Source organism: Ornithorhynchus anatinus, chromosome 11, assembly GCF_004115215.2.
Source record: "Ornithorhynchus anatinus isolate Pmale09 chromosome 11, mOrnAna1.pri.v4, whole genome shotgun sequence".
NCBI classification, from domain to species: Eukaryota; Metazoa; Chordata; class Mammalia; order Monotremata; family Ornithorhynchidae; genus Ornithorhynchus; species Ornithorhynchus anatinus.
In genome coordinates this window covers 34595040-34618476 of record NC_041738.1, presented here as the reverse complement: position 1 = coordinate 34618476, position 23437 = coordinate 34595040, and the positions used below count along the sequence as shown (strand labels likewise).

Sequence of the window (23437 nt, the reverse complement as noted above, 5' to 3'; positions counted from 1 at the left end):
ATATATGCAAATGAGCAGAGTGCTGAGCGGAGGGGGAGCAGCAGGGGGAAAGGGGGCTTAGCTGAGGGGAGGTGGAGGGGGGCAGAGAGAAAAGGGGAATTTCGGTCTGGGAAGGCCTCTTGGAGGAGGTGAGCAGGCCCAGCGCTCAGTGCAGTGGTCGGCACACAGTAGGCGCTCCATCGATGCCACCGGAGCAAAGATCGTGCCCGAAGGCAGGTGGACACGGGGGAGCCCGGGCGCCGGGGGAAAGGCCTGTACGTGAAGCGCAGTGTCCCGCAGGCGGGAGAGGGCTCGGTGAAGGCGACGGACTGCATTCTCTCATTCATTCAATGGTATTTATTGAGCGCTGACTGTGTGCAGAGCACTGTGCTAAGCGCTCGGAATGAACAAGTCGGCAACAGATAGAGACAGGCCCTGCCCTTTGACGGGCTTACGGTCTAATCGGGGGAGACGGGCGGACGAGAACAATGGCAATAAAGAGAGTCGAGGTCGTAAAAACAGGGGCAACTCAGTAGAATCGAGGCGATGTACATTTCGTTGACAAAATAAATAGGGTGATGCGAGTATATACAGTTGAGCGGACGAGTGCGGTGCCGAGGGGAGGGGAAGGGAGAGGGGGAGGAGCGGAGGGAGATGGGGGGAAAAGAGGGGTAAGCCGCGGAGAGGTGAAGGGGGAGGGGAGAGGGAGGAGGGGAGCTCAGTCTGGGAAGGCCTCTTGGAGGAGGTGAGTTTGAAGTAGGGTGAGTGAAGGCGGGGCACGGTGCGTCCCGTCCCCCGGGGGAGGCCGGGGCGAGGGGCGAGGGGCGAGGGGCGGGTGTCTGCCCGCAGCTCAGCTTGCCCGCCGAGGAGGCGGGGCCGCCCCGTGCGGGGAGCTGCCCGGCCCTGCGGGGGACGGGGGGGAGCCGGTCGCCATGGGAACCGGCCGCCGTGCCACTTAATCATTTCCCGTGGAAAGTGCGGGGGGCCGGGCAGGTCCCGCGGAGCCCGCGGAGCGGAATTCCCGGTGCCCGGCGGGCCGGGGAGGCCGGGCCGGGCCTGAGCCGCTTCCCACCTTGGGGCCCTCCGACGCTCTCCTCCTCTTCCTCCTCCTCCCATCGCGTCCACCCGGTAAGTCTCCGCCCGCACCCTCCCTACCCGGGGGTCTGGGGGGGGGGGGTCGCCTCCCCGCACCCCCAAACCCACCCACGCACACCCCCGCCCCGGGATGTGCCCACAGTGCGGCCGGTGCCTCGCCTGCGGGAGCCCGGAGCCGGTCCCCATCCCGGGGTCCGGGGGCCACCCGACCCCTCCTCGGCCTGGACAACGCGGGCCCCCCCCTTCCCCCCCACCTCCCACCCCGCTCCCCCGGAGCCGGACACTCCGATCGACGAGGCCGCTGTCGCTGCAAGAGAAACCAGGCGCCGCCAGAAAGAAGCGGAGGGCTCCTCCGTGCCCAGGCACAGCCCTGCCAGACTCAGCCCTAGCCAGGCTCGGTCCTCCCAGATTCAGCCCTGCCCAAACTCAGCCCTGCCCAAACTCAGCCCTGCCCAAACACAGCCCCTGCCAGGCTCAGCCCTGCCCGGCTCAGCCCTGCCCGACTCAGCCCTCCCAGATTCAGCCCTGCCAGGCTCAGCCCTCCCAGATTCAGCCCTGCCCAAACTCAGCCCTTGCAGGCTCAGCCCTGCCGATCCGCAATCCGCAATGCTCAGGATGCGCCCCTGTCGAGCGCGGGAGCCCGGGGAGGACGATCGGGGGAGGGGGCGGGGATGAAACTGAGAGGGTCGTGCCGGCCGAGGCGTAGCTGGGAGGTGAGGGAAGCCAAAGATTGCGCGTGAGAAGGGCGGAATGGCCATTGAAATAGGCGTAGGTGCGTATGTTCGTTTTTTGGAGGTCCGCGGCTCGGCTCCCGAACCGGCTTGTCTGCCTGCTTATTATGCAGTTACCCTATTTCTGTTCTCCTCGGCTTGCACCCCCGAATGCCCTTGAACGACCTTTTCTATGGCCCGATGCCCACCTCCCCTTCCACCGCGTTCCCGCCCTCTCCTGATTCCCCCACCCCCCACCCCCTGGTTTGATTGCTGTTGATGGTGGCCGGCCTTAGAGGTCATTACGGGGCCCAGAGTAAAGTTTAAAGAGCCCCGTGCCACCTCTCCTCACAACCATCACTCCTCCCTCCCGTTTCATGGCCTACAGATTCCCCCGGGCCAAGCCCTCCTAAGATCACATCTCCACCAGGAAGCCTTCAGGGACTAACCTCTCATCTCCCCACCCAACTCACCCTCCCTCATCACCTGTGACTTGGGCCCATACCCCCTAAGCATTTCGACGCCCACCCCACCCCCGCAGCCCTCATCCACCTATCCCGCCTCGCCGCCTCCCCTCTCCGTAATTTCCTCAACATCTGTGCCCTCCCTCTACGTCGTAAATCCCTAGCAGACGGGGATCGTGATTCCTGACACCGTTGTACTCTCCCAAGGACTTGGGACTGTGCTCCGCACGCGGTCATCGCTCGATGAATACCGCCGATTGGTCGACTGATAAATTCCATCGATTGATGCCCAGAAGCCCCCTCCCTCAATGCATGCCCTTGAACTCTGTTTTATGGGCAGAGATGGCATCTTACTCACTCTTTCGTGTTGCCCCGAGCGGGTAGTACAGTGCTCTGCACACCGTAAGCGCTCAAGAACTACGATGGATTAATTGACTGGCTCCCCTCGACGACAACGGGCAGGGTTGGACTATCATCTTCCTCAGAGGATAAGCAATGTCTCCTGGTGTCTCACCATCAAAGGGAACTTCAGGGCTTGGGGATGATCACTCTACTCGGCATCTATCTGTTAAGCGCTTATTACGTGCAGGCACTCTGCTAAGCGCTGGAGCGGAGGCGAGCTAACCAGGTGGACGCGGTCCCTGTGCCCCGTAGGGCTCACAGTCTGGATCCCCGTTTTACGGGTGAGGTGACGGAGGCCTAGAGAAGTTAAGTGACTTGTCCAAGGTCACACAGCAGGTAAGTGACGGAGCTGGCATCGTAACCCAGGTCCATCTGACTCCCAGGCCCAAGCTCTATCCGCTAGGCCACGCTACTTCTCTGTCAAAACGATCGTATTTACTGAGCACTTACTGTGTGGAGAGCACTGTACTGAGCACCCTGGAGACTACGGGTTTGGGAGTCAGAGGAGGTGGGTTCTTATCCCGCCTCTGCCACTCGTCTGCTGTGTGACCTTGGGCAAATTGTTTCACTTCTCTGTGCCTCGGTTACCTGCCCTGTAAAATGGGGATTAAGACTGTGAGCCCCACGTGGGACAATTTGAATACCTTGTAACTTCCCCAGCGCTTAAAACAGTGCTTGGCACCTAGTAAGCGCTGAACAGATACCATTATCATACAGCGCTTAGAACAGTGTTCGGTACATGGTAAGCACTTAATAAATGCCATCGTTATTGTTGCAGTATAACACAAGGAGCTTACTGTCCCGAGTGGGAGACAGCCATTAAAAGAAATGAGAGGAGGAACTCAGCATCTGACTAATATTGCTACCCTCCACCCACTTCTCCTATTGCTAACTCTCTCCTTTCCTTCTCCAGCGCTTAGTACAGTGCTCTGCACACAAATGCTATTACTAATAATAACTGTGACATTCGAATACTGTGTGCTAAGCACTGTCCTCAGAAAGCGCTTATTATGAGACAAGCACTGTACTAAGTCCTGCTTGTATCCATACCAGCGTTTAGTACAGTGCCTGGCACGTAGTAAGCCCTTAACAAATACTGCCATCATTAGTATTATTATTATTATCGTTACTGGGGAAGATACAAGCTAATCAGATCCTACAAAGTCCTGTCCTCAAATGGGGTTCATGGTCTAAGGGAGAGGGAGAACAGAGATAGATTCTCCATTTTGCAGAAGAGGAGATTAAGGGCGGGGACGTTAGGTGACCTGCCCAGGGTCGCACAGCAGACGAGTGGCGGAGCCAGGATTAGAACCCAGGTCCTCTGACTCCCAGGCTCGTGCTCTTTTATTAAGCATTGCTGCCTTTCTACCCCGCTGGGTAGCTGGAAAAGAAGCCGGTGGATTTGGCCTATATTTGCGCAGCCCTCGTTTCTTGGCTTCACAGGCCGAACTGAGCTAGTTTGTGCTCTCTTGGCACCGTTGCATCCCTCTACTCATCCTTCACCCTCCCCAGGGTTGAATCTTCTCTCATAGGAAAATTAAGTCCCTCCCCTTTAAACTTCACCCTTGAAGGTGCTTTTCTACCTAACCAGCCTGGGCCCTGGGAGTCAGAGGATCTGGGTTCTAATCCCAGCTCCCTCACTTGCCTGCCCTGTGACTTTGGGCAAGGCACTTCATTTCTCTGTGCCTCAGTTTCCTCATCTGTAAAAAGGGGGCACAATACCTTTTCTCCCTCCCTCTCAGGCTGTGAGTCCCACGTGGGACGGGGACCGCAACCGATCCACCTCGCTGATTTCCTGCCCCAACCCAGCGCAATCGCTTGGCTCCTCTAACACCGACCTACTCACTGTACCTCGATCTCATCTGTCTCGCCGCCAACCCCTCACCCACATCCTGCCCCTAATCTGGAACTTCCTCCCCCTTCATCAGCGAGAGACGTGACACTTCCCACCTTCGGAGCCTTATTAAAAATCACCTCTCCAAGAGGCCGGCCCTGACTAAGCTCTCATTTTGTCCTTACTCCCTCTCCTTTCTGTTTCACCCTTGCTCTTGGATCTGTACCCTTTATTCACCTCAACCTCAGCCCCACACCACTTTTGTCCATCTTTGTAATTTATTTTAATGTCTGTCCCTCTAGAACTGTGAGCTCCTTGAGGGCGGGAAATGTGACTACCAACTCCGTTGCGTCGCACTGTCCCAAGAGTCTAGTACGGTGCTCTGCGCACAGTAAGCGCTCAGTAAATATGATGGATTTGACTATTTGATCTGATGATCTTGTAACTATCCCTTTGCTTAGCACAGTGCCATGGCTCAGTGGAAAGAGCACGGGCTTGGGAGTCAGAGGTCATGGGTTCGAATCCCAGCTCCGCCTCTTGTCAGCTGTGTGACTGTGGGCGAGTCACTTCACTTCTCTGGGCCTCAGTGACCTCATCTGTAAAATGGGGATTAAGACTGTGAGCCTCACGAGGGACAACCTGATGACCCTGTATCTCCCCCCAGCGCTTAGAACAGTGCTCTGCACATAGTAAGCGCTTAACAAATACCGACTTATATAGAAAGTGCATAAAATCATTATTATTATTATTGTTTATTATGGTTTATATTAAGCACTTACTTAGCACTGTTCTAAATACAGGTAGATACAAATTAATCAAGTCAGATACAGTTCCTGTTCCCACGTGGGGCTCAACAATCGAAATAAAAGGGAGAACAGGTATTGAATCCCCATTTTTCAAATGAGGAAACTGAAGCCCAGGGAAGTGAAGTGATTTGCACAGCATTCGTTCATTCAGTCGTATTTGTTGAGCACCTACCGTGTGCAAAGCACTGTACTAAGCACTTGGGAGAATACAATTCAACAATCAGCAATCACATTCCCTGCCCACAGCGAGCTCACAGTCTAGAGAACAGGCAAGTGGCAGAGCTAGGATTAGAGCCCGGGGCCACTGAGTCGTGACTCCCAGGCCTGTGCTCTCGAGAAGCAGAGTGGCTTAGTGGAAAGAGCCCGGGCTTGGGAATCAGAGGACGTGGGTTCTAATCCCAGCTCCGCCACTTGTCTGCTGTGTGACCTTGGGCAAGTCACTTAACTTCTCTGGGCCTCAGTTACCTCATCTGTAAAATGGGGAGTAAGATTCGAAGTCCCATTTGGGGCGACCTGATTACCTTGTATCTAGTCCAGCGCTTCGAACGGGACTGTAAGCCCGTCAATGGGCAGGGATTGTCTCTATCTGTCGCCCAATTGTACATTCCAAGCGCTTAGTGCAGTGCTCTGCACATAGTAGGCGCTCAATAAATACTATGGAATGAATGAATGCTTGGCACATAGCGCTTAACGATTTTTTTCCAGCGCTTAGAACGGTGGTTGGCCCATAGCTCTTAACAGGTACCGTCATTATCATTATTACTTTCCACTTAGATGACACTTTTCTTATGGAGGAGCTTCTCTGCGATCGTTGTTATTATTATTATTTAGCGTTGTCTGTGACCTGCATCTTTCTGAAGGATCCCAGAGAGATCTGATTGGTTTTAGGACCATCCCTGGGATTGCCATTCACCCTAGGTTGGCCCAAAATGGGCTTTTCAGAAGAGATCCTACCCTCCCTTTGAACCTCAAAACTGAAGTTGTCTCCCTGGAGTTCCTGGGATCGGGTCTGACTTAGACTCATCTCCATCCAACCGAACCATTAAATCCAGTCCCTGTTCACCTTGCGCCCTCTGCTCGAGCCCAAACCCTTAAACGAAACGTGGCTAGAAATGGAGCTGCTTCTTTTTCCCCAATGTATGGCTTCCACCCTGCTCGTTTCCCTCCTACCCCCACCCTTTCACTCGGAGCCAAGTAAGTCCGGAAGCTTGAATTAATTTTAGATTCCTCATTGTCCTTTTCCCCTGGTGTCCTGAAGCTTACTGGATTCTTTTCCTGCTTGGGCTTTCAACTGCACTTTAGTACTGGCCTCCTTCCTCTCTCGCCCTTGACTAAAGACTCCCTCTTCTCCATCTGGGCTTGCAGGCGGCCCCTAAGACCAGCTTCTGTGCCTGCTATTTTCATGTCTGTCTCCCCTGTGGACCGTAAGCTCTTCAGTCATGTATTTTAAATTATTTATAGTAACGTCTTTCTCCGCCTCTAGACTGTTGTGGCAGGGAACGTGTCTGCCAACTCCGTTGTACTCTCTCAACCACTTAGTATAGTGCTCTGCACATAGTAAGCACTCAGTAAGTACCTTTGAATGAACAGATTGCCAGCAGCGAGCACGTCTGCCAACTCTGTGGTGTCGTGCTCTCCCAAGCTCAGCTGTGTGACTGTGGGCAAGTCACTTAACCTCGCTCGGTTACCTCGTCTGTAAAATGGGGATTAACTGTGAGCCTCCCGTGGGACGCCCTGCTTACCCTGTATCTACCCCACCGCTTAGAACGGTGCTGTGCACGTAGTAAGCGCTTAACAAATACCAACATTATTACAGAGCTGCGCACACAGAAAGCATTCATAAATAGCATTGATTATTGTTTGGCCCACGACAATACCCCTCCTTGTCCGTCAGTCGTACTTATTGAACGCTTACTGTGTGCAAAGCACTGTATTAAGCGCTTGGGAGAGTACAACACCATAACGGATGCATTCTGGGCCCACAGTGATTCAAACTCCTAACCAACAGGCTTTAGAGTCTCATTCTCCTACCCCACCCCTGCCTCTACCTTTCTGTTCCCGTCGATCAATCAGTCGTACTGACCACTTACTGTGTGCAGCTTTTATCATACTGATGGCTCCTCTCCCCTGCGTCCATCTTCTTTTCTTCTTTCCTTCACCCCAGACCTGAAAAAAACCTCCACTCCATCCTTCAGGCTACAGCCCAACCATCTGACTTTTTAACATCTGGCTCAGTGCTGCTGGTATTCATGGAGAGGTGTAGTATGGAGGAAAGTTAGAAAAACAAAGGGAAAGTTAGATGGTACATCCCTGAGTAGTGGATGGATTTGTCAAGACGGGCGACCGCCGTATTGGTCCTTTAAGCTTCCCGTGGGCGATGTTGGAGACATCATTGGTCTGCCCCAGTAATGGTGTTCCTTATGGCCTTTCTGGAATTCACTCCACTCAGCCTATACCTAAGTTTAGTTTAGTCCTTCTCCTCCTATTTACCAGCTTAGGGCTGCTAATTCCTCTCCCTCATCCACCCAGAGAGCAGGGGCTGTGTCTTCTCTACGTATCTTCGCCCACTAGTATCCAGCACAGTATATCCTCCAGGCTCGCTGGAGGTGCCCAGTAAATTCCCCACAACAGATTATCTTGGGAAGGGTCTAATTGTAATTCGAGGACATGAGGAGTTGGTGTAAATGTGACCCATTTTTTAGTCTAGAGTCAGGTCCATAAATTCAGAGAGCAACCTGGTACCTTGCCCTCAGCACAGCTGGTAGAAGAAGCTGGTGCGGCTTTTTTTTTTTTTTTTGCTTTTGTTTTAATGGGTGCTTATTACGTGCCAGGCACTGTACCTGATCAGATGCAAGCTAATCAGGTTGGATACAGTCTGTGTTCCACGTGGGCTTACGGTCCTAATCCCCGTTTTGACAGTTGAGGTAAATGAGGTACAGAGAAGTTAAATGACATGCCCGAGGTCACGCAGCGTCTAGTGGTGGATCCGGGCATAAAACCCAGGTCCTTCTCACCCCTAGGCCCGAGCTCTCTCTACTAGGCCTCAGTTACCTCATCTGTAAAATGGGGATTAACTGTGAGCCTCACGTGGGACACCCTGATCACCCTGTATCTCCCCCAGCGCTTAGAACAGTGCTCGGCACATAGTAAGCGCTTAGCAAATACCGACGTTATTATACTGCTTTTCGAGGGTGGTGGGTGTGGGAGAGGCCCTCAGGAAAGCGGGGCGGTTGTCTCCTCTCTGGGCTGATGCCATAACCCTAGGTGATCCGGAGTCCAGAGGCTGCTCCCGAGGTCTGAGCCAGGGCCCCTTGGGGAATACGGATCTTAAATGAGTCAGAACCTAATTCAGTGTTCGCAGACCCTGGGAACGCTACGGGATTAGGAAGTTATTCTACTTGTATGCTCCCTTGATAGTATTATCCTCCTATTTCAAAAAGAGTTTGCAAACTCATCGATCCATCCGGCGTGCCTGGGGAGCGGACGGGGGCTGACTCTTCTCCCCAAGTCAGAAGCAGGGAGTTTGATAGCTCCTCCGCTATTTAAACTCCTCTTCCTCCGGTCTCTTAGACTTGAAACTCCTTGTGGACGGGGGTCTCCTACGTCTCCCCAGGACTTAGTTCAGTGCTCAGCAAGTACTAATGATGGATTGACTGATAGGTCCAAGGAGATGCTCAGGTGGAACGGCCAGTGTTCATTCCTTCCTCCCAAGAGAGCCCACCCTGGTCGTGTTCACATAGGGTCTTCTAGGGTCTCTCGATCCGGACCGCTCCCTTTCAGCGTATTTACTTCCCCTTTCCCCGGTGGGCCCTCTCATCCTCTGCCGGCCCTCTTGCTGGCTCTGAGGTCACCTCAATCGATCCCTGGTATTTATCGAGCACTTACTGTGCGCTGTGCACCGTGCCGAGTACAATCCAACAGAATCGATGGCTACGTTCCCTGCCCCTAACCAGTTGACAGTCTCTGCGAGACCACATCGCTTCAAGTCCAAAGAGAGAATTTGATGAGTTTCACCCTTCCTGGGAGAGCAGACCTAATGAGTCACCGAGGGTCACATCGCAAAAAGGGATCTCCAGCCTCTTCCTCCCCACCGGCCTCTCTCCCTTCCCCGGCCGTTTCCCCAGACGCGCCCGGAGCGGGTCGTGAACCAGCGAGGCCTCATTTTTGACATTTTTGGGAGAGGCGAGCTCACTGTGACGTCTCGACCGGGTGACGGGGAACGTCCCAGCCGGTCCTCCCCGCTTCTCCTCCGCAGGCCTCCCCGGGCCCGCCGGCCACCGCGCCGCGGGCCATGATCGCATCTCGCCGGACCTGGGGCCCGGGAGCCGCTCCGCCGCTGCGGGACCTGTGGAGAGCCGGCGGGCCGGAGGACGGCGAGGATCCCGGGATGGCTCGCCCCGCCCCATCGTGCTCCCGCCCTTTCCCCCACGCCGCCGCCGCCGCCGGCCAGGGAAGGCTGAGAACTGGTGAGTCCACATTTTTCAAATGTTTTTTTTTTCTTCCCCAGATACCAGAGATGAGACTGAGGTCTCTCACTGATTCCAAAACCCAGTCATGAGCTGTCAAGTAATTACAGGGTAAAGAAGTGCCCGAGAGCCGCGGTTGAGTCTGAACGTGAATCTGGCTCGTCCCCTCGGTTCCCCCTTTTGAATGTTAAGCGAGGAGCCTCGGGAGGAAAGTTAAACTTTAACACGCTCCCGTAGCCAAAAAGGGAATTATCTCTCACCTGCCTGGTTTGGAGCCACCTGTTTTTCATTCGTCCTTCACCCCGAGCGCTCTGTCTTGTCCTCTCCGCCGGTAAACAAGGTAGGTGAGGGAACTGTTTCTTTTCGGGCTCTGACATCCGATCTCGCTGTGGGCTCGGTAAGTGGATCCCGTGAAAAGGGGATTGGATGGAACGGCGGAGAGCTGTGTGGAAAAGCAGTTTTTCTCCGAGAATCTCAAGCTTCCCCTGCTCGCGTCGGGGCCGGGGGCCCGGCCGAGGGGTTCCGGTTTGGAGGGCTGCCCCGGTCAGGAGACGGCTCGTTATTCCGTTGAGCACTTCAACCCCTCCGGCAGCTTTTCCCTTCCTGTTTTCGGGGTTCCCATCCCTCAACCCTGCCGGGGGCTTCACCGGGACCACCGAGTCACAGAAGAGACGGTCCTGGTCCACGTCCCCATCTGGGTGGGTCTCGGCCTGGGTCCTGTGGGACGCCTGCTTCCCTCCTCTGGTCTGTGTGTGGTGGGGGTGAGGGGGACAGTGCCGGAGGCCACCGAGGGAGCGCGAGCGGAGGGCGGAGAGGGCAGCTGGGTGTCGGAGATCGTCATTTCTGAACCGAAACAGGAGGTGGGGCCGCCGGGACGCCCTCCGCTACCCAGGGTCGACAGGAACCAGGAACGGGACTGCGGGAGGAGGAGGCTGCCGAGACTGTGACCCCTGACCTACAGACTCTCTGGGGGGGCAGAGAGGAACGGAAGCCGCCCCCGGGAGTGAAGGTCCACCCAGCCCCGGGGCAGATCTGAACCACAGACCCGGACGACGATCCCGAGCTGGGCTGGCACTCCTTCCTTAGCCAGTGGAGATGGGGCCGGGCTGGAATTGCATCGGCCGGTTGGCCGTTGGCGGAGTCCACGCTGCGGCCTCTTCCACCGAGGGGTGGAAAACTTCGGGAAAGGCAGCCAGCTCGAAGCAGCGTGGCCTAATGGATAGAGCACGGGCCTGGGGGGTCAGGAGGATCTGGGTTTTAATTCCGGCCCTGCCACTTGTCTGCTGTGTGACCTCGGGCAAGTCACTTCTCCGTGCCTCAGTTCCCTCATCTGTAAAACGGGAATTAAGATCGTGAACTGTGTCAAACCTGATTACCTTAAATCTACCCCAGTGCTTAGAACGGTGCCCGGCTCACAGTAAGTGCTTAACGAATACCCACTAAAAAAAGTCCAGTAGTCAAATGAGGGATGATAGCTTCAGGGCTAATAGTATTAATGGTATTTAAGTCCTTCCTCTGTGCCAACAGGGTGCTAAGCACTGGGGGAGAGTCAAGTTAATCCAATCAGACCCAATCCCCGTCCCACACGGCGATCACGGTCGAAGGGGGAGGGAGAGCCGGGATCTGTAAGCCCGTCATTGGGCAGGGATTGTCTCCATCTGTTGCCGAATTGTATATTCCAAGTGCTTAGTACAGTGCTCTGCACGTAATAAGCGCTCAGTAAATACTACTGAATGAATGAATGATGTCCCCATTTTACAGATGAGGAAATGGAGGCCAAGAGACGTTAAACGAGACACAGATGGGGGGCGGGCGGGATTAGAATCCAGGTCTCCTAGATTCCCAGGCTCTTGTCCTTTCCAAAGGGCCGCATCGGCTCCCGGAGATCACCCCTTCTGGGAGACACCTTAGGTTTACGTCTCTCCCCAAGCTCATGTTTTTGTTGAATAGCCTGAAGAATCCTGTCTAGAAGGAAGTAGAAGTGCCCGTCATTTTGAAGCCTTGCCAAGTCTTAATAGTCCCTTCTTGCCGGGCACAGGGGATAATTGGTACCCGAAGATAACTCCAAAGCCGCTCTCCCTTTAACCCCTTCTCCCCCCAAACCCTTTCCCGGAACTGCCCCCGAAAAGCAGCCCAAAGAAAGGGCGAAACAGAGTCGCGGGTTAATCCTCAAATTGAAAGGTTGAGAGTTGGCTGCACTTAGAACCTCTAGGAGCCGAAAGGAAGGAAGGGAAGGAGGAAAGAGGCCTGGGCTCCGGCCGCGGCTCTCTGGGAGAAGCGAATGAAGCGAACGGGGCTTTGGCAAAAGAGTGCTGTGCCGCGGGCCGGCCGGACTCACTTCCCCGAGGGTGTTCCCAGCCCTGGAAATCTGAAAAAGTCTCTCCAGTCGTGGGAGACTCTCCAAGGGATAAAGCCTTGATTGCCCCCAGCTGAAGCCTCATCTAGCTGATAGGTAATGGCCCGGGAAGTTGGCCTGGAGATTGGATCAAAGCGTTCAGAGATTGGATCAAGTCTCATTCAAGAGCCCAAGCAGTTTCGGGCCTTTATTGCGTGGACAAGTGGCTCAGGGGCATCGGTTTCTCTCTGAAACCTGATTTTCATCCTTCAGCAGGGCGCGGCAAGGAGACCTTTGTGAGCGAAGAGGACTCTACTGGTCAGATCTCTCCCCGACCCACGCTCGTTCAGCGCAAGGCCGTGAGCGTGGACTGGTCCGGGCCTGGGAACTCCCGCGGCCTCTACCTAACTGTACAGGTAAGAACTCTGCTGCCATTTTGGAGCAAACATGCAACGGTCTCACTCCTGAGGGAGAAGACCATCTTGACTTCTGTCCGGTTGAGCTTGCCAGCTCCCCAGCCCCGAGTATTTGCGAGGGAGGAGATTATCTGAGAAGAAAAGCGGCATGGCCTGGTGGAAGGGACATAGGCCTGGGAGTCAGAGGACCTAGGTTCTAATCCCCACCCTGTTGCCCGTCTGCTGTTTGGCCTGGGGCAAGTCACTTCGCCTCTCTGTGCCTCAGTTTCCTCATCTATAAAATGGGGTTTAAGACAGTGAGCCCCATGTGGGTCACGGACCGGGTCCAACCCGATTAACTAGTATCTACCCGAGCGCCGAATACAGTGTCTGGCACATGGTAAGCAGTTAAATACCATAAAAAATAATAAAAAAGAGACAGTTTTCTGCCAAAGTCTCATGCTGGGAAGTGGTGTGGCCTGTAGGGAGCGGCATGGCCTAGCAGAAAGAGCACAGGCCTGGGACTCAGAGGACCTGGGTTCTAATTCCCTTCTCCCACCTGTCAGCTGTTATGTCCTTGGGCAAGTCACTTCATTTCTCTGTGCCTCAGTTTCCTCATCTGTAAAATGGTGTTTAAGACTGTGAGCCCCATGTGGGTCACGGACTACGTCCAACCTGATTATCTTGTATCTACCCCAGCACTTAGTACGGGGCGTGGCACATAGTGTGCCCTTAGGAAATACCATAAAAAATTATAATAAAAAAAGAGCTTTCTGCCACCTTCTGCCCAAATACTTCTGCATGCTGGGAAACAGCATGGCCTAATGGAAAGAGCACAGGCTGGGAATCAGAGGCCCCGAGTTCTAATTCCCGCTCTGCCGCCCGTCTGCTAAATGACCTTAGGCAAGTCACCTAACTTCTCTGTGCCTCAGTTACGTCATCTGTAAAATGGGGATTAAGACTGTGAGTCCCACGTGGGAAACGGACTGTGTCCAACCTGATTAGCTTGTATCTACCCCAGCGCTTAGTACAGTGTCGGGTACGAAGTAAGCACCTAACAAATACCTTTTTTTTTAAAAAAAAAAAAATCCTCTCCCGGAGCCTGCAGAGAGAAGCAATTGGCGTGATCAAAGATCTCTCCAGAAGATCTAACCAGGGATGACAACGGTCCCTGTAGAGAAGCAGCGTGGCTCAGTGGAAAGAGCCCGGGCTTGGGAGTCAGAGGTCATGGGTTCGGATCCCGGCTCTGCCACTTGTCAGCTGTGTGGCTGTGGACAGGTCACTTCACTTCTCGGTGCCTCAGTGACCTCATCTGTAAATTGGGGATGAAGACTGTTAGCCTCACGTGGGACAACCTGATGACCCTGTATCTAGCGCTTAGAACGGTGCTCTGCACATAGTAGACGCTTAACAAATCCCAACATTGTCATCGTTGTTATTCTCCCTACTGAAGCTGTGCAGTGGAAGAGGGTGGAACAGTTTACCATCTCTCCAGTCCCAGGAAGCGCTCTGGGAGAGCAGACTGGCCACCCCGGATCCACTCAGACAGCCCACTTGCGGGTCATTTCACCCCGGCGTGAAACACCTCACCATACCCCCGGGCTCAGAGAAGTGGTGGAAGGCTTTGCGAAGGGGCTGGGTGACTACCCTAATCCAAGACGGGCTGTTTAGTAAGCGTGATGCCCGTCAAGTGCTTTTTATGTGCCAAACTCTGACCTGAGTTATGGGATAGAGTTTTGGCTACTATGTTAGGGCGTTCTGTTTTATGGTATTAACTGTTTACTAGGTATCAAGCCCTGTTGGAAGTGCTGGGGTAGAAACAAATGAATCGGGTTGGACGCAGTCCACCATGGGGCCTGCAGTCTTTATCCCTATTTTTCAGATGAGGCCACTGAGGCTCACCGTCTAAGCGGGAAGTGAGACCAGGCATTGGATCCTTATTTTACAGTTGAGGAAACTGAGGCACGGAGAAGTTGTATGACTGGAGGGATTGGGCCGTCGCCCCCGGGGGCAAGCTGGTGACTCAGTTCCAGTTTCCCTGGCCCAGCTGCGAACCGTGAGCGGAGCAGGAGAGGAGAGGAGTGTTGGAAGTAGAAGACTATTAGGGACTCCCGGTGCACCTTTCTTTTTCTTGTGCAAGGTTGTCTGACGGACTGATTTGGGCGTAAAGCAAATTTCTTGTCTTCTGTGGATTCCACTTGTGTTCCAAGCTACTGCTCTGCATCCTTTCCACTTGGGCAGCAGGAAATAAAGCGAACGGCCTCGGGGTGGGGGCGAGTGGCGACTATCCGTCGGCGGCGTTTATCGAGCGCTTACTGTGTGCAGCAGGGCACCACGCTCGGCGCCGTGGGAGAGTACAGTACGACGGAGACGCGATCCCTGCCCACAAGGAGCTTACGGTCTACGGTGTAAAGGAGAAAGAGTTAAAGATGCCATCAGGAGAAGCCCTTTCGATGTGGCCTTGGACTCGAGCGATCGCTGTTAAAGCGGGAAGGGATCCGGCCAGAGGATATTTTGTGAGCGTCTCTCTCTGGCCCTGGTCGTCGCCTTTGTGATTTTTTTTTTTTTTTGATTACAGGGAGTGTTGTCTTGTGACCGAGCCGAGTCTTGAGAGTCAGCAAATCCTTTTTTCAATTTTCCACTCTCAGTTACTGGGAAGCCACAAACGAGTGATTTAATCTCTGGGCGCCCCACTGTTTGCAATTACGGTACGAGCCTGGAACGATCGGATTCCTCCCCGGCCACCGGGGAAGCTCTGTGACGATCGTAAAGCGCTTGGAGATCCTGGATGAGAGGCACGACCCGAGGACTAAATGGTGTCGTTAACGCTAATGACACAAGCCAGCTGCGGTGGCCTGCTGACTAGGGCCGGAGGTTTCCTTCCCTGCCCGGGGTGGGGGTGGGAGGGGACCGCTGGGGAAGGGTGGACAGAGGGAGGTCCTCAGGACTCTCTCCCGGATCTGAAATTCAAAGGCGAAACCGGCTACCCAGCAGATGAGTCCGAAAAAGCTCGCCAAAGCGGGCCATCCCCTTGAGACACGAGTTATCGTTTAATCCCTGCCATGGTAGTGGAATGGGGAAGTTTGGCTTTCGGGAAGAGGGTCAAAATTGTTATTCCCGCCGAATGAGTCAGAGAGCTAAATCTATTTGCAGCCAGTCTTTTTTTTCCACACCAGTACCGTGTCCCTCTGTCCGTCCTCCCTTCACACGCTAGTAATAATAATAACGATGGCATTTGTGAAGCGCTTGCTATGTGCCAGGCACGGTTCCAAGCACCGGGGTGGATTCCAGTAAATCAAGTTGGACACGGTCCCTGTCCCGTGTGGGGCTCGCGGTCTCACCCCCGTTTTACAGATGAGATAACTGAGGCCCAGTGAAGTGACTTGCCCAGGGTCACGAGTGGCGGAGCCGGGGTTAGAACCCAGGTCCCTCTGACTCCCGGGCCCGTGGCTCCGTCCACTACGCCACGCTCCCGACGGAGGGGGGGTGGGGAGAGATCAGCTGTGAACTCTTGTGCAGCATTAAACAGTGTGACCTGGCTTTATGGGAATTAAAACAGCTCTTTTTCTTTTGGGCTGACACACGCACACGTGTGCGCACACACACAAACACACAGTCACACTTGACTTCCTATTTGCAAACAGGAAATCACCTGGTGGGTGTTGAATGGGTCAGCGCCTGTCTGTCACTGTAATTGGGTATCGTGTTTGCTTTCATTACTCATTCCTTCTCTCGCCTTCCCCTGCTCCTCCCCGCTCGCTTCCTCGACTGCTGGGAACCGGGAGATTTGAGGGCGACCCTCGACTATGGCCTCTCTACTGCCATTCTGTTATTCCATTCACCTGCTTGACCTGGTCTTCAGGCGGTGATGTCTGAATGGGGAATATTTAGACCGACAGCATCTTCAGTCGTATTTATTGAGCGCTTACTGTGTGCCGCACACCGTACTAAGCGCTTAGGGGAATGCAACACAATGGAGTGGGTAGACACGTTCCCTGCTCCCGAGGAGCTAGACGTTAATATAAATAAAGCAGCGCGGTGTAGTGGATAGCGCATGGGCCGGGGCATCAGAAGGTCACGGGTTCTAATTCTGGTTCTACCACTGGTCTGCTGTGTGACCTTACTTCTCGGGGCCTCCATTCCCTCATCTGTAAAATGGGGATTGAGACTGGGGGCCCGGATTGTTGAGCCCGTTATTGGGCGGGGATGGTCTCTATCTGTTGCCGAATTGTATATTCCAAGCGCTTAGTACAGTGCTCTGCACCTAGTAAGCACCCAGTTCATTCAATAGTATTTATTGAGTGCTTACTATACCGGGGAAGCAGCGTGGCTCAGTGGAAAGAGCCTGGGCTTCGGAGTCAGAGGTCATGGGTTCGACTCCCGGCTCTGCCGCTTGTCGGCTGTGTGACCGTGGGCGAGTCACTTCACTTCTCTGGGCCTCAGTTACCTCATCTGTAAAATGGGGATTAACTGTGAGCCTCGTGTGGGCCGACCTGATGACCCCGTATCTCCCCCAGCGCCTAGAACGGTGCTCGGCACATAGTAAGCGCTTAACAAATACCACCATTATTATTATTATTACCACTAAGCGCTTGGAATGTACAATTTGGCAACAGATAGGGACAATCCCTGCCCAGCGACAGGCTCACAGTCGAAACGGGGGAGACGGACCGCAGAGCAAAACAGAACAAAACAACATCATCAAGATAAACAGAATCACAGAGATATACGCATCATTAACAAAATAAGGAGGGTAATAATAAGATATACAAATAAGCGCAGTGCGGAGGGGAGGGGAATGGGGAAGAGCAGAAGGAAAGGGGGGCTCAATCTGGGAAGGCCTCCTGGAGGAGGTGAGCTCTCGGTAGGGCTTTGAAGAGGGGAAGAGTGTTAGTTTGGCGGAGGTGAGGAGGGAGGGCGTTCCGGGACAGCGGGAGGACGTGGACCAGGAGTCGATAAATACCACTGAATGAATTGTGTCTACCCCAGCGCTTAGTACAATGAACGGCACATAGTAAGCGCTTAACAAATGCCATAACAAATCAATCAATCTAAGTATAAATGTCTTAGTGAAGCGGTCTAAGGGTTGACGAGGGTGGAATTTTCACATCTGTGCTCAGAGATGTCGAGGGTTGCCAATTTGGGATTTTGATGCATGGGGAGCTTGGGCCCAAACTAGGCAATGAGTTCACACAGGCAGCGGTTTCGTCGACAAAGCTACCGCAGCTCTCCGTTTGCCCCCTTCCTCCCCTGCTCGATGTGGGCTTTAAGGGATCCCGGAGAGGAGCGTGCAACAGTTAGATGGCGGAACGGCAGCGGTAAAATTGGCTCCGAATGAAGAAATCGGTCAGTCTGTGGTATTTATTGAGCACCTCCTGGAGCAACAGTAGGGAGAAGCAGCGTGGCCTAGTGGATGGAACATCGACCTGGGAGCCAGAAGGACCAGGGTTCTAATTCCGGCTCGGTTACTTGTCTGCTGAGTGACCTTGGGCAAGTCACCTCACTCCTCTGTGCCTCAGTTACCTCATCTGAAAAGTGGGGATTAAGACTGAGAGCCCCACGTGAGACAAGGACCGGGTCCAACCTGATCGGCTTGTATCTAGGCCCGTGCTTAGTGCTGTGTCTGGCGCGTGGTAAGCGCTTCACAAATGCCATTAAAAAAGCCCTACTCTGTGCAGAACACCGTAGCGAGCGCTCGGGAGAATACAGTAGAATTAATCAATATGATCCCCGTCCTCGAGGCTGGAAGAGAAGTTGGAAAGTTGTCAAGTTTTGTAGCGGGGCGGAATGGGGCTGTTCGATTAGAGACGTAGTGGGGAGATGAATGAGAAGCAGCGTGGTCTAGTAGATAGAGCACAAGCCTGGGAGTCGGAAGTACTGGGTTCTAGTCCCGGCTTTACCACTTGTCTGCTGTGTGACCTTGGGCAGGTCAATTCGCTTCTCAGGGCCTCAGTTCCCTCATCTGTAAAATGGGGATTCAGAGTGCGAGCCCTATGTGGGACAGGGACTGTGTCCAACCCGGTTTGCTCGTATCTACCCCAGCGCTTAGATCAGTGCCTGGCACATAGTAAGCGCTTAATAAATACCACAGTTAGGATGATCATGACGAGTAGCCTCCCGAGACAGAAGGGGTAGAGCCATAGGAGTGAAGCTCGGGGAGTCAGAGGGGGTTTAGAAGTTCTGGAAAGGGGATAGAGTGGGACTCCTCAGTGCCGCCCACAGCGGCGTTAGGGATGGGAAGCCGAGGCATCCGTGTCTCCAGAATCGCGATGGCCTTCAAAGGATTATGGTTGTGTCTTGGCAGCAGGCACTCCAGGACAAGGTGTACGAGTGCAAGAGTCAGGTGAAGAAGGAGGAGAAGCACCAGAAGAGGCCAATCCTGACTCCCAAACGGGACAGAGAGGCCCAGGGACAGGAATCTGCCATCATGAGTGTTGAGAAAACAGGTAAAGAGTGGAAGGCGGGTGGGGCACAGTGGCTTTTTCTGGTCTAGGTCCGGAGAATCACTTCTAGTAACCGGAACAGGACTTGGGGAGCGATCGCAAGGAGGTAGCCTGGCTTAGAGTAGGGAGAGTCCGTGCCCGGAGACGAACTTCCCTCCAGCTGGGACGATGCTTAATCTGAGGCTTTGCGAGCAGGTGTGCCACCGCATTCCCAGTTCCCGCTGGCCTGCAGGGAAGTCCCATCGGTCCCCCAATCGAAGCGGAACGATCTGGTTCTTTAGGTGGCACTGGAACGTGTGGCCTGACCTGCCTCATTCTGTGGGGCGAGTGGAGCCAGCGGTAACGGATTGGAGTTCCAGAGCACTCTGGGAGAGCTGCTGGGCCTTTTCCCTGGCTTTGGGTCACTTCCTCTAGGAAAGCATTTCTGCCACTGGAAGTTGTGCTTTTCTCGCCTCCCGCGACCGGGATCGTTTTTACAAGTCTCCAGCGGCACGGGACGGGCAAGGTCTCTGCTGTCCGGTGGCCCTGGAGACGGCAAAGGAGGAATCCCTAGTCCCGGCCCATCCCGGGAAGGACTACGGAGCCGGCCGGTTACTTGGAGAGGAGAAGGCTTCGCAGATTCTGTCGTCGGGTGTTGCAGCCCCGCCCCTTGTCCCATTAACCCCGTCCCAAGAGTGACAACCTATCCAGGATGTTAATAGGTACCTTCCTGGAGGAGGGGAATGGGAATTAGTGAGAAGCAGGGGTGTCCAGCAGAGGGAAAGGTGAAAGGACATTCCCCTCATCCCACAGCCCCAGGACAGGAGTCTGAGCAAAAAACGGCATAGGGAAGGTTGGGGTTTCTATTGTTTTTTTTCTCCTTCCGTCAAAAGTTAATTGTACGTCTGAACTTGCCCAGACCTGGTGGGTGAGAGCCACTCCCTGCTCTGGAGTGCTGAAAATCCACTGCGATGTCTGTCTCCTCTCTCTCCCTCTCTCTCTCCTTCTCGTATTTCTGACGCAGGATCTTCTGCTATGAGAACCGCAAGTGAGGGAAGACTGTAACCCACATAGAAAAGTACCCGAGTCAGGAAGTGGGAGAAAGCGGGGAGGAGAAATCCAGGTTGAGAGAGAGCATAAGCCATAAAGGTGGATGACTATCAACTGGATTTATTGGGACTGACGATCTCAAAGGGCCCAGGGCCTCCAGGACCTCAGAGACCTTGCTCACCTTGACCCCAGTGAGGATTGTTCTTTTAAAGCAACGAAAGTGTCCAGAATAACAAACAAACTGGCTCCTCTTGCTTCTCCCCAGTTTTCGCTGTCTTCATCGTGTCTCAAATTCCCAGCTGCTCCCCCAGAGAGTTTGCTTCCCCGTCGTCGTTGCTATGGGTGCTGCCTCAGCTGGCTAGTTCATCAGTGCTCTTCTTAAATTCCTAGCCACTTCAAAGTCTCCCAACTGGCCTGATGTGGGATAGGGAGGTCAGAGGGCCCAAGCGACGGAAATGTAAATAGTGGATGATTAAGGATGAGTTTGTCAACCCTTTGTGTATCATTCAGTTGTTTCGCCACCTTGTGCAACGTCTGTGCGTCGGGGCCCCCACGCGACTGTCTCCTGCGTGTGATCTGCCCCAGTCTTGGGCTCGTTGAAATGGACACCCTCCGTGTGTCTGCACTTGGTCCGAGCCTCCTGGGTAGATCCTCGACGTTCCCCATTCCGCATCGGTTCTGAGCAGAGGGGAAAACCGTCCTGAAAGTCAAGGGGCAGCTGGGATGTCCAGCGTGTGCAGCGTCCGGGAAATCCGCCCCCCCGAGACCCGTCCTCCCAAAGCCGCCACAGATGGTAGACCGTGGACCGAAGGGAGACGCGTTCAAAGGGTCGAATCACCCGTGTGTCTTTGATGGCAGTGAGTTTGTTGTTCTTGCCCAGATCCGAAGCCAGGAGACTTCAGACCTCCTCGGGAGAGATCTGAAATCCCCGGCAGAGGATTAAAGCGGATAATGTGTCCGCCTTGTGCTTTGCACCCCACCCTCTCCTTCCTTCCTTCCTTCCACCTGCCCGGACCGCTCCTTTAAACCCAGCCTCCTGCCCCTGGGTGGAGGAAACGCTGTCAAGGAAAGAGCATTCTAGCTTTCATTTCTGGGATTTTCCCTCGTCTCTTTAAAGGCACCCCCCCGTCCCCCTTACCGAGGAGGGGCGGGGGCAGGGGGTACTCCCTCTCTGGCCTCCCTTTCCCAGCTGGCTCATCCACCCTCCATCAGGAAGGATTTTGAGTTTTGGCTTTGCCCCGTTCGGCAGGGGCCTGCGTAGAGAAGCTGTAGTTCTGCCCCCGGAATTGCTGGAGAGGATGATGACTTGGATGACTTCTTCAGCCTCGGGGCGGGCTTTGCCCTCCCTCGCTGCCTCCAGAGCTCGTGTGTGAGAGGGAAAGCGAGGCCAGAGAGAGGAGGGGCTCCTTTGAGCTAGAAGACTTTGCTCCTCAACGTTTCATATACACGCCTGCATATTCTAGCACTTAACACAGAGCTCTGCACAAAGAACGCGCTTAAGGAATACCGTCACCGCACGACTGCCACCTCGGCCTCTGGCCGGGATCCCAGCCGTCTCCGGCGCTGCTCTGTCGGAGAGCGAAATCCACGGCCGGATGGCATTCCAGCCTCCCCGCTTCGGCCTCGCTCGGCTGTCCCTCTCTCACCTGGCCGACGGCACTGTCGAGGGTTTGGTTCGGACCTTGCCGGGAGGGCCGCGGAGGAAGCGGGCCCTGTTTAAAAAAACCCACGTATCCTAGGCCTGGCTTCTGGGGGCCCGTGCTTCTCTATCGCTCTCCGCCCCCGTGGGGTGACAGGAGGCAGACGGCAGTGGGAGAGGGAGCCCTCGGCGAGGCACGGGGCCAACGCGGTATTTATAGACTTGACGTGCCCGTGTGGTCGCCGGGTGCGTTCCGACGGCCGGAGGTCTGGGAGCTGGTTCCGCGGGTGGGTGTGGCCGGGTAACGCCAGACGGGCTCCGTCTGCCCTTTTTGCCTCAGTCTGTCATCCTTATGTGTCTCTTCTCTCGCCCTGGCCCCGCGACACACGCGCACGTGTGTTTTATTGGTATATTGTACTCTCCTGAGCGCTTAGTACAGTAATACGATTGACCGACCCACACACCTCTCCCCACAGTGAGCTACGCGTGGGTGAGCATCATCACCCAGCTGTCCCCGGGGTGGGTTCACGCCTTAAAGCCGTGACTGCGCCAGAAGTGTCTTTCTGGGTCTCAGAACCATTTATCCCCGTCTCAGCGAAGGACCGTTCGGGGCTCATTCATAAAATTAGTTAGATTTTTTTTTCCCCCCCCCCAGTAGCCAGGCCCCAGAAAGCCACCGTACCATCGCCTTTAGCGAGAAGAAAAGGCTTTCCTCCAGGCTGGGGGAACCCAACCCAGCCAGACCGGAACTCCGACAGCCGAGCGGTAGGATGGAGAGGACCGGCCAGGTCCGGGAGAGCAAGGCCGGCAGTCCTCTCTTCCTCCCCGGGAGGTCGAGACTACCGCCTCCATTGACCGAGAAATGAATTGGCCGCTCCGTTCCCGTGGGCAGCTCAAAGAGGCCCCGTCCACCCCGTGCTCGGAGCCCTGGGTCACCATCTGGGCCCCTCCCCGCATCCCCCAGACCTCCACCCGCCTCCCGCCAGGCCTCCTCAGCCCGGGCCTGACGCGCTCTTCGTTGCAGGAGGAAGGCTCTTGGGCGGGAAGTGTTCGAGTCTGTCGGGAGCCCGTCAGTTACCCGTGATCCAGAAGATGGTGGAGTCCGTGTCCCGGCTGCAAGAGGAGAAGGCCCGGCTGCAGGAAGAGCTGCTGGCTCTGCAGGAGAAACTTGCCCTGAGGGAGAGCGACCAGCAGGCCGCGTCTGCCCAGCTGCAAGAGCAGGTACCGGCTCCTGGCGGAGAGGAGATGCGGGGCGTCTGGGGGCGCCGCGCCCCCATCCGTCTCGAAAGTATTTAACGCCACTCCGCCTTCTGATTTTAAGTACCTGACTCTCGTCCCCTTTTTTGATAACTCTCGCCCTTCGCCCGGCACGACGGAGATGTTAGGAAAAGCCAGGTCTGATCTAAGATCTACCAGAATGTCATAGAGAAGCAGCGTGGCTCAGTGGAAAGAGCACAGGCTTGGGAGTCAGAGGTCATGGGTCCGCCTCCCGCCTCTGCCGCTCAGCTGTGTGACTGTGGGCAAGTCACTTCACTTCTCGGTGCCTCCGTGACCTCATCTGTAAAATGGGCATTTAGAGTGTGAGCCTCACGTGGGACAACCTGATGACCCTGTTATCTACCCCAGCGCTTAGGACAGTGCTCTGCACACGGTAAGCGCTTAGCAAATACCAACATTGTTGTCCTCTAAATAGAGTAGGCTTCCAAATGTAATTTGGGCCCAGACTTTCACGGATGTGTCGTGTTTTCCTGGTCACCGTGGACACTGCACTCCTGCAGCTGAGAAGTCTGGAGGGAAGGAGGGTGGACCCTCGAGCCAGGCAGATGGAAGGGGTCCTGGG

At 54.8% G+C, this 23437-nt stretch overlaps 1 protein-coding gene across 12 annotated transcripts in view; it reads left to right on the top strand.

Annotated features, from left to right (window-relative positions):
- Positions 1–943: 943 nt before the first annotated feature.
- KIFC3 (kinesin family member C3) overlaps positions 944–23437 on the top strand; it is a 47449-nt gene continuing 24955 nt past the window's right edge. Inside the window, exons 1-6 of one of the 12 annotated variants that reach the window (XM_029074972.2) lie at positions 1059–1107; positions 9798–10096; positions 12365–12507; positions 15065–15194; positions 18794–18932; positions 22622–22818. In XM_029074972.2, the coding sequence (XP_028930805.1) occupies positions 18914–18932; positions 22622–22818 (216 nt within the window). In that variant the 5' untranslated portion in view covers positions 1059–1107; positions 9798–10096; positions 12365–12507; positions 15065–15194; positions 18794–18913. Of the gene's footprint in view, positions 1108–9545; positions 9757–9797; positions 10097–12364; positions 12508–15064; positions 15195–18790; positions 18933–22621; positions 22819–23437 lie in introns of all 12 variants that reach the window. The other 11 variants (XM_029074971.2, XM_039913429.1, XM_029074969.1 and 8 more) reach the window with 11 other exon arrangements.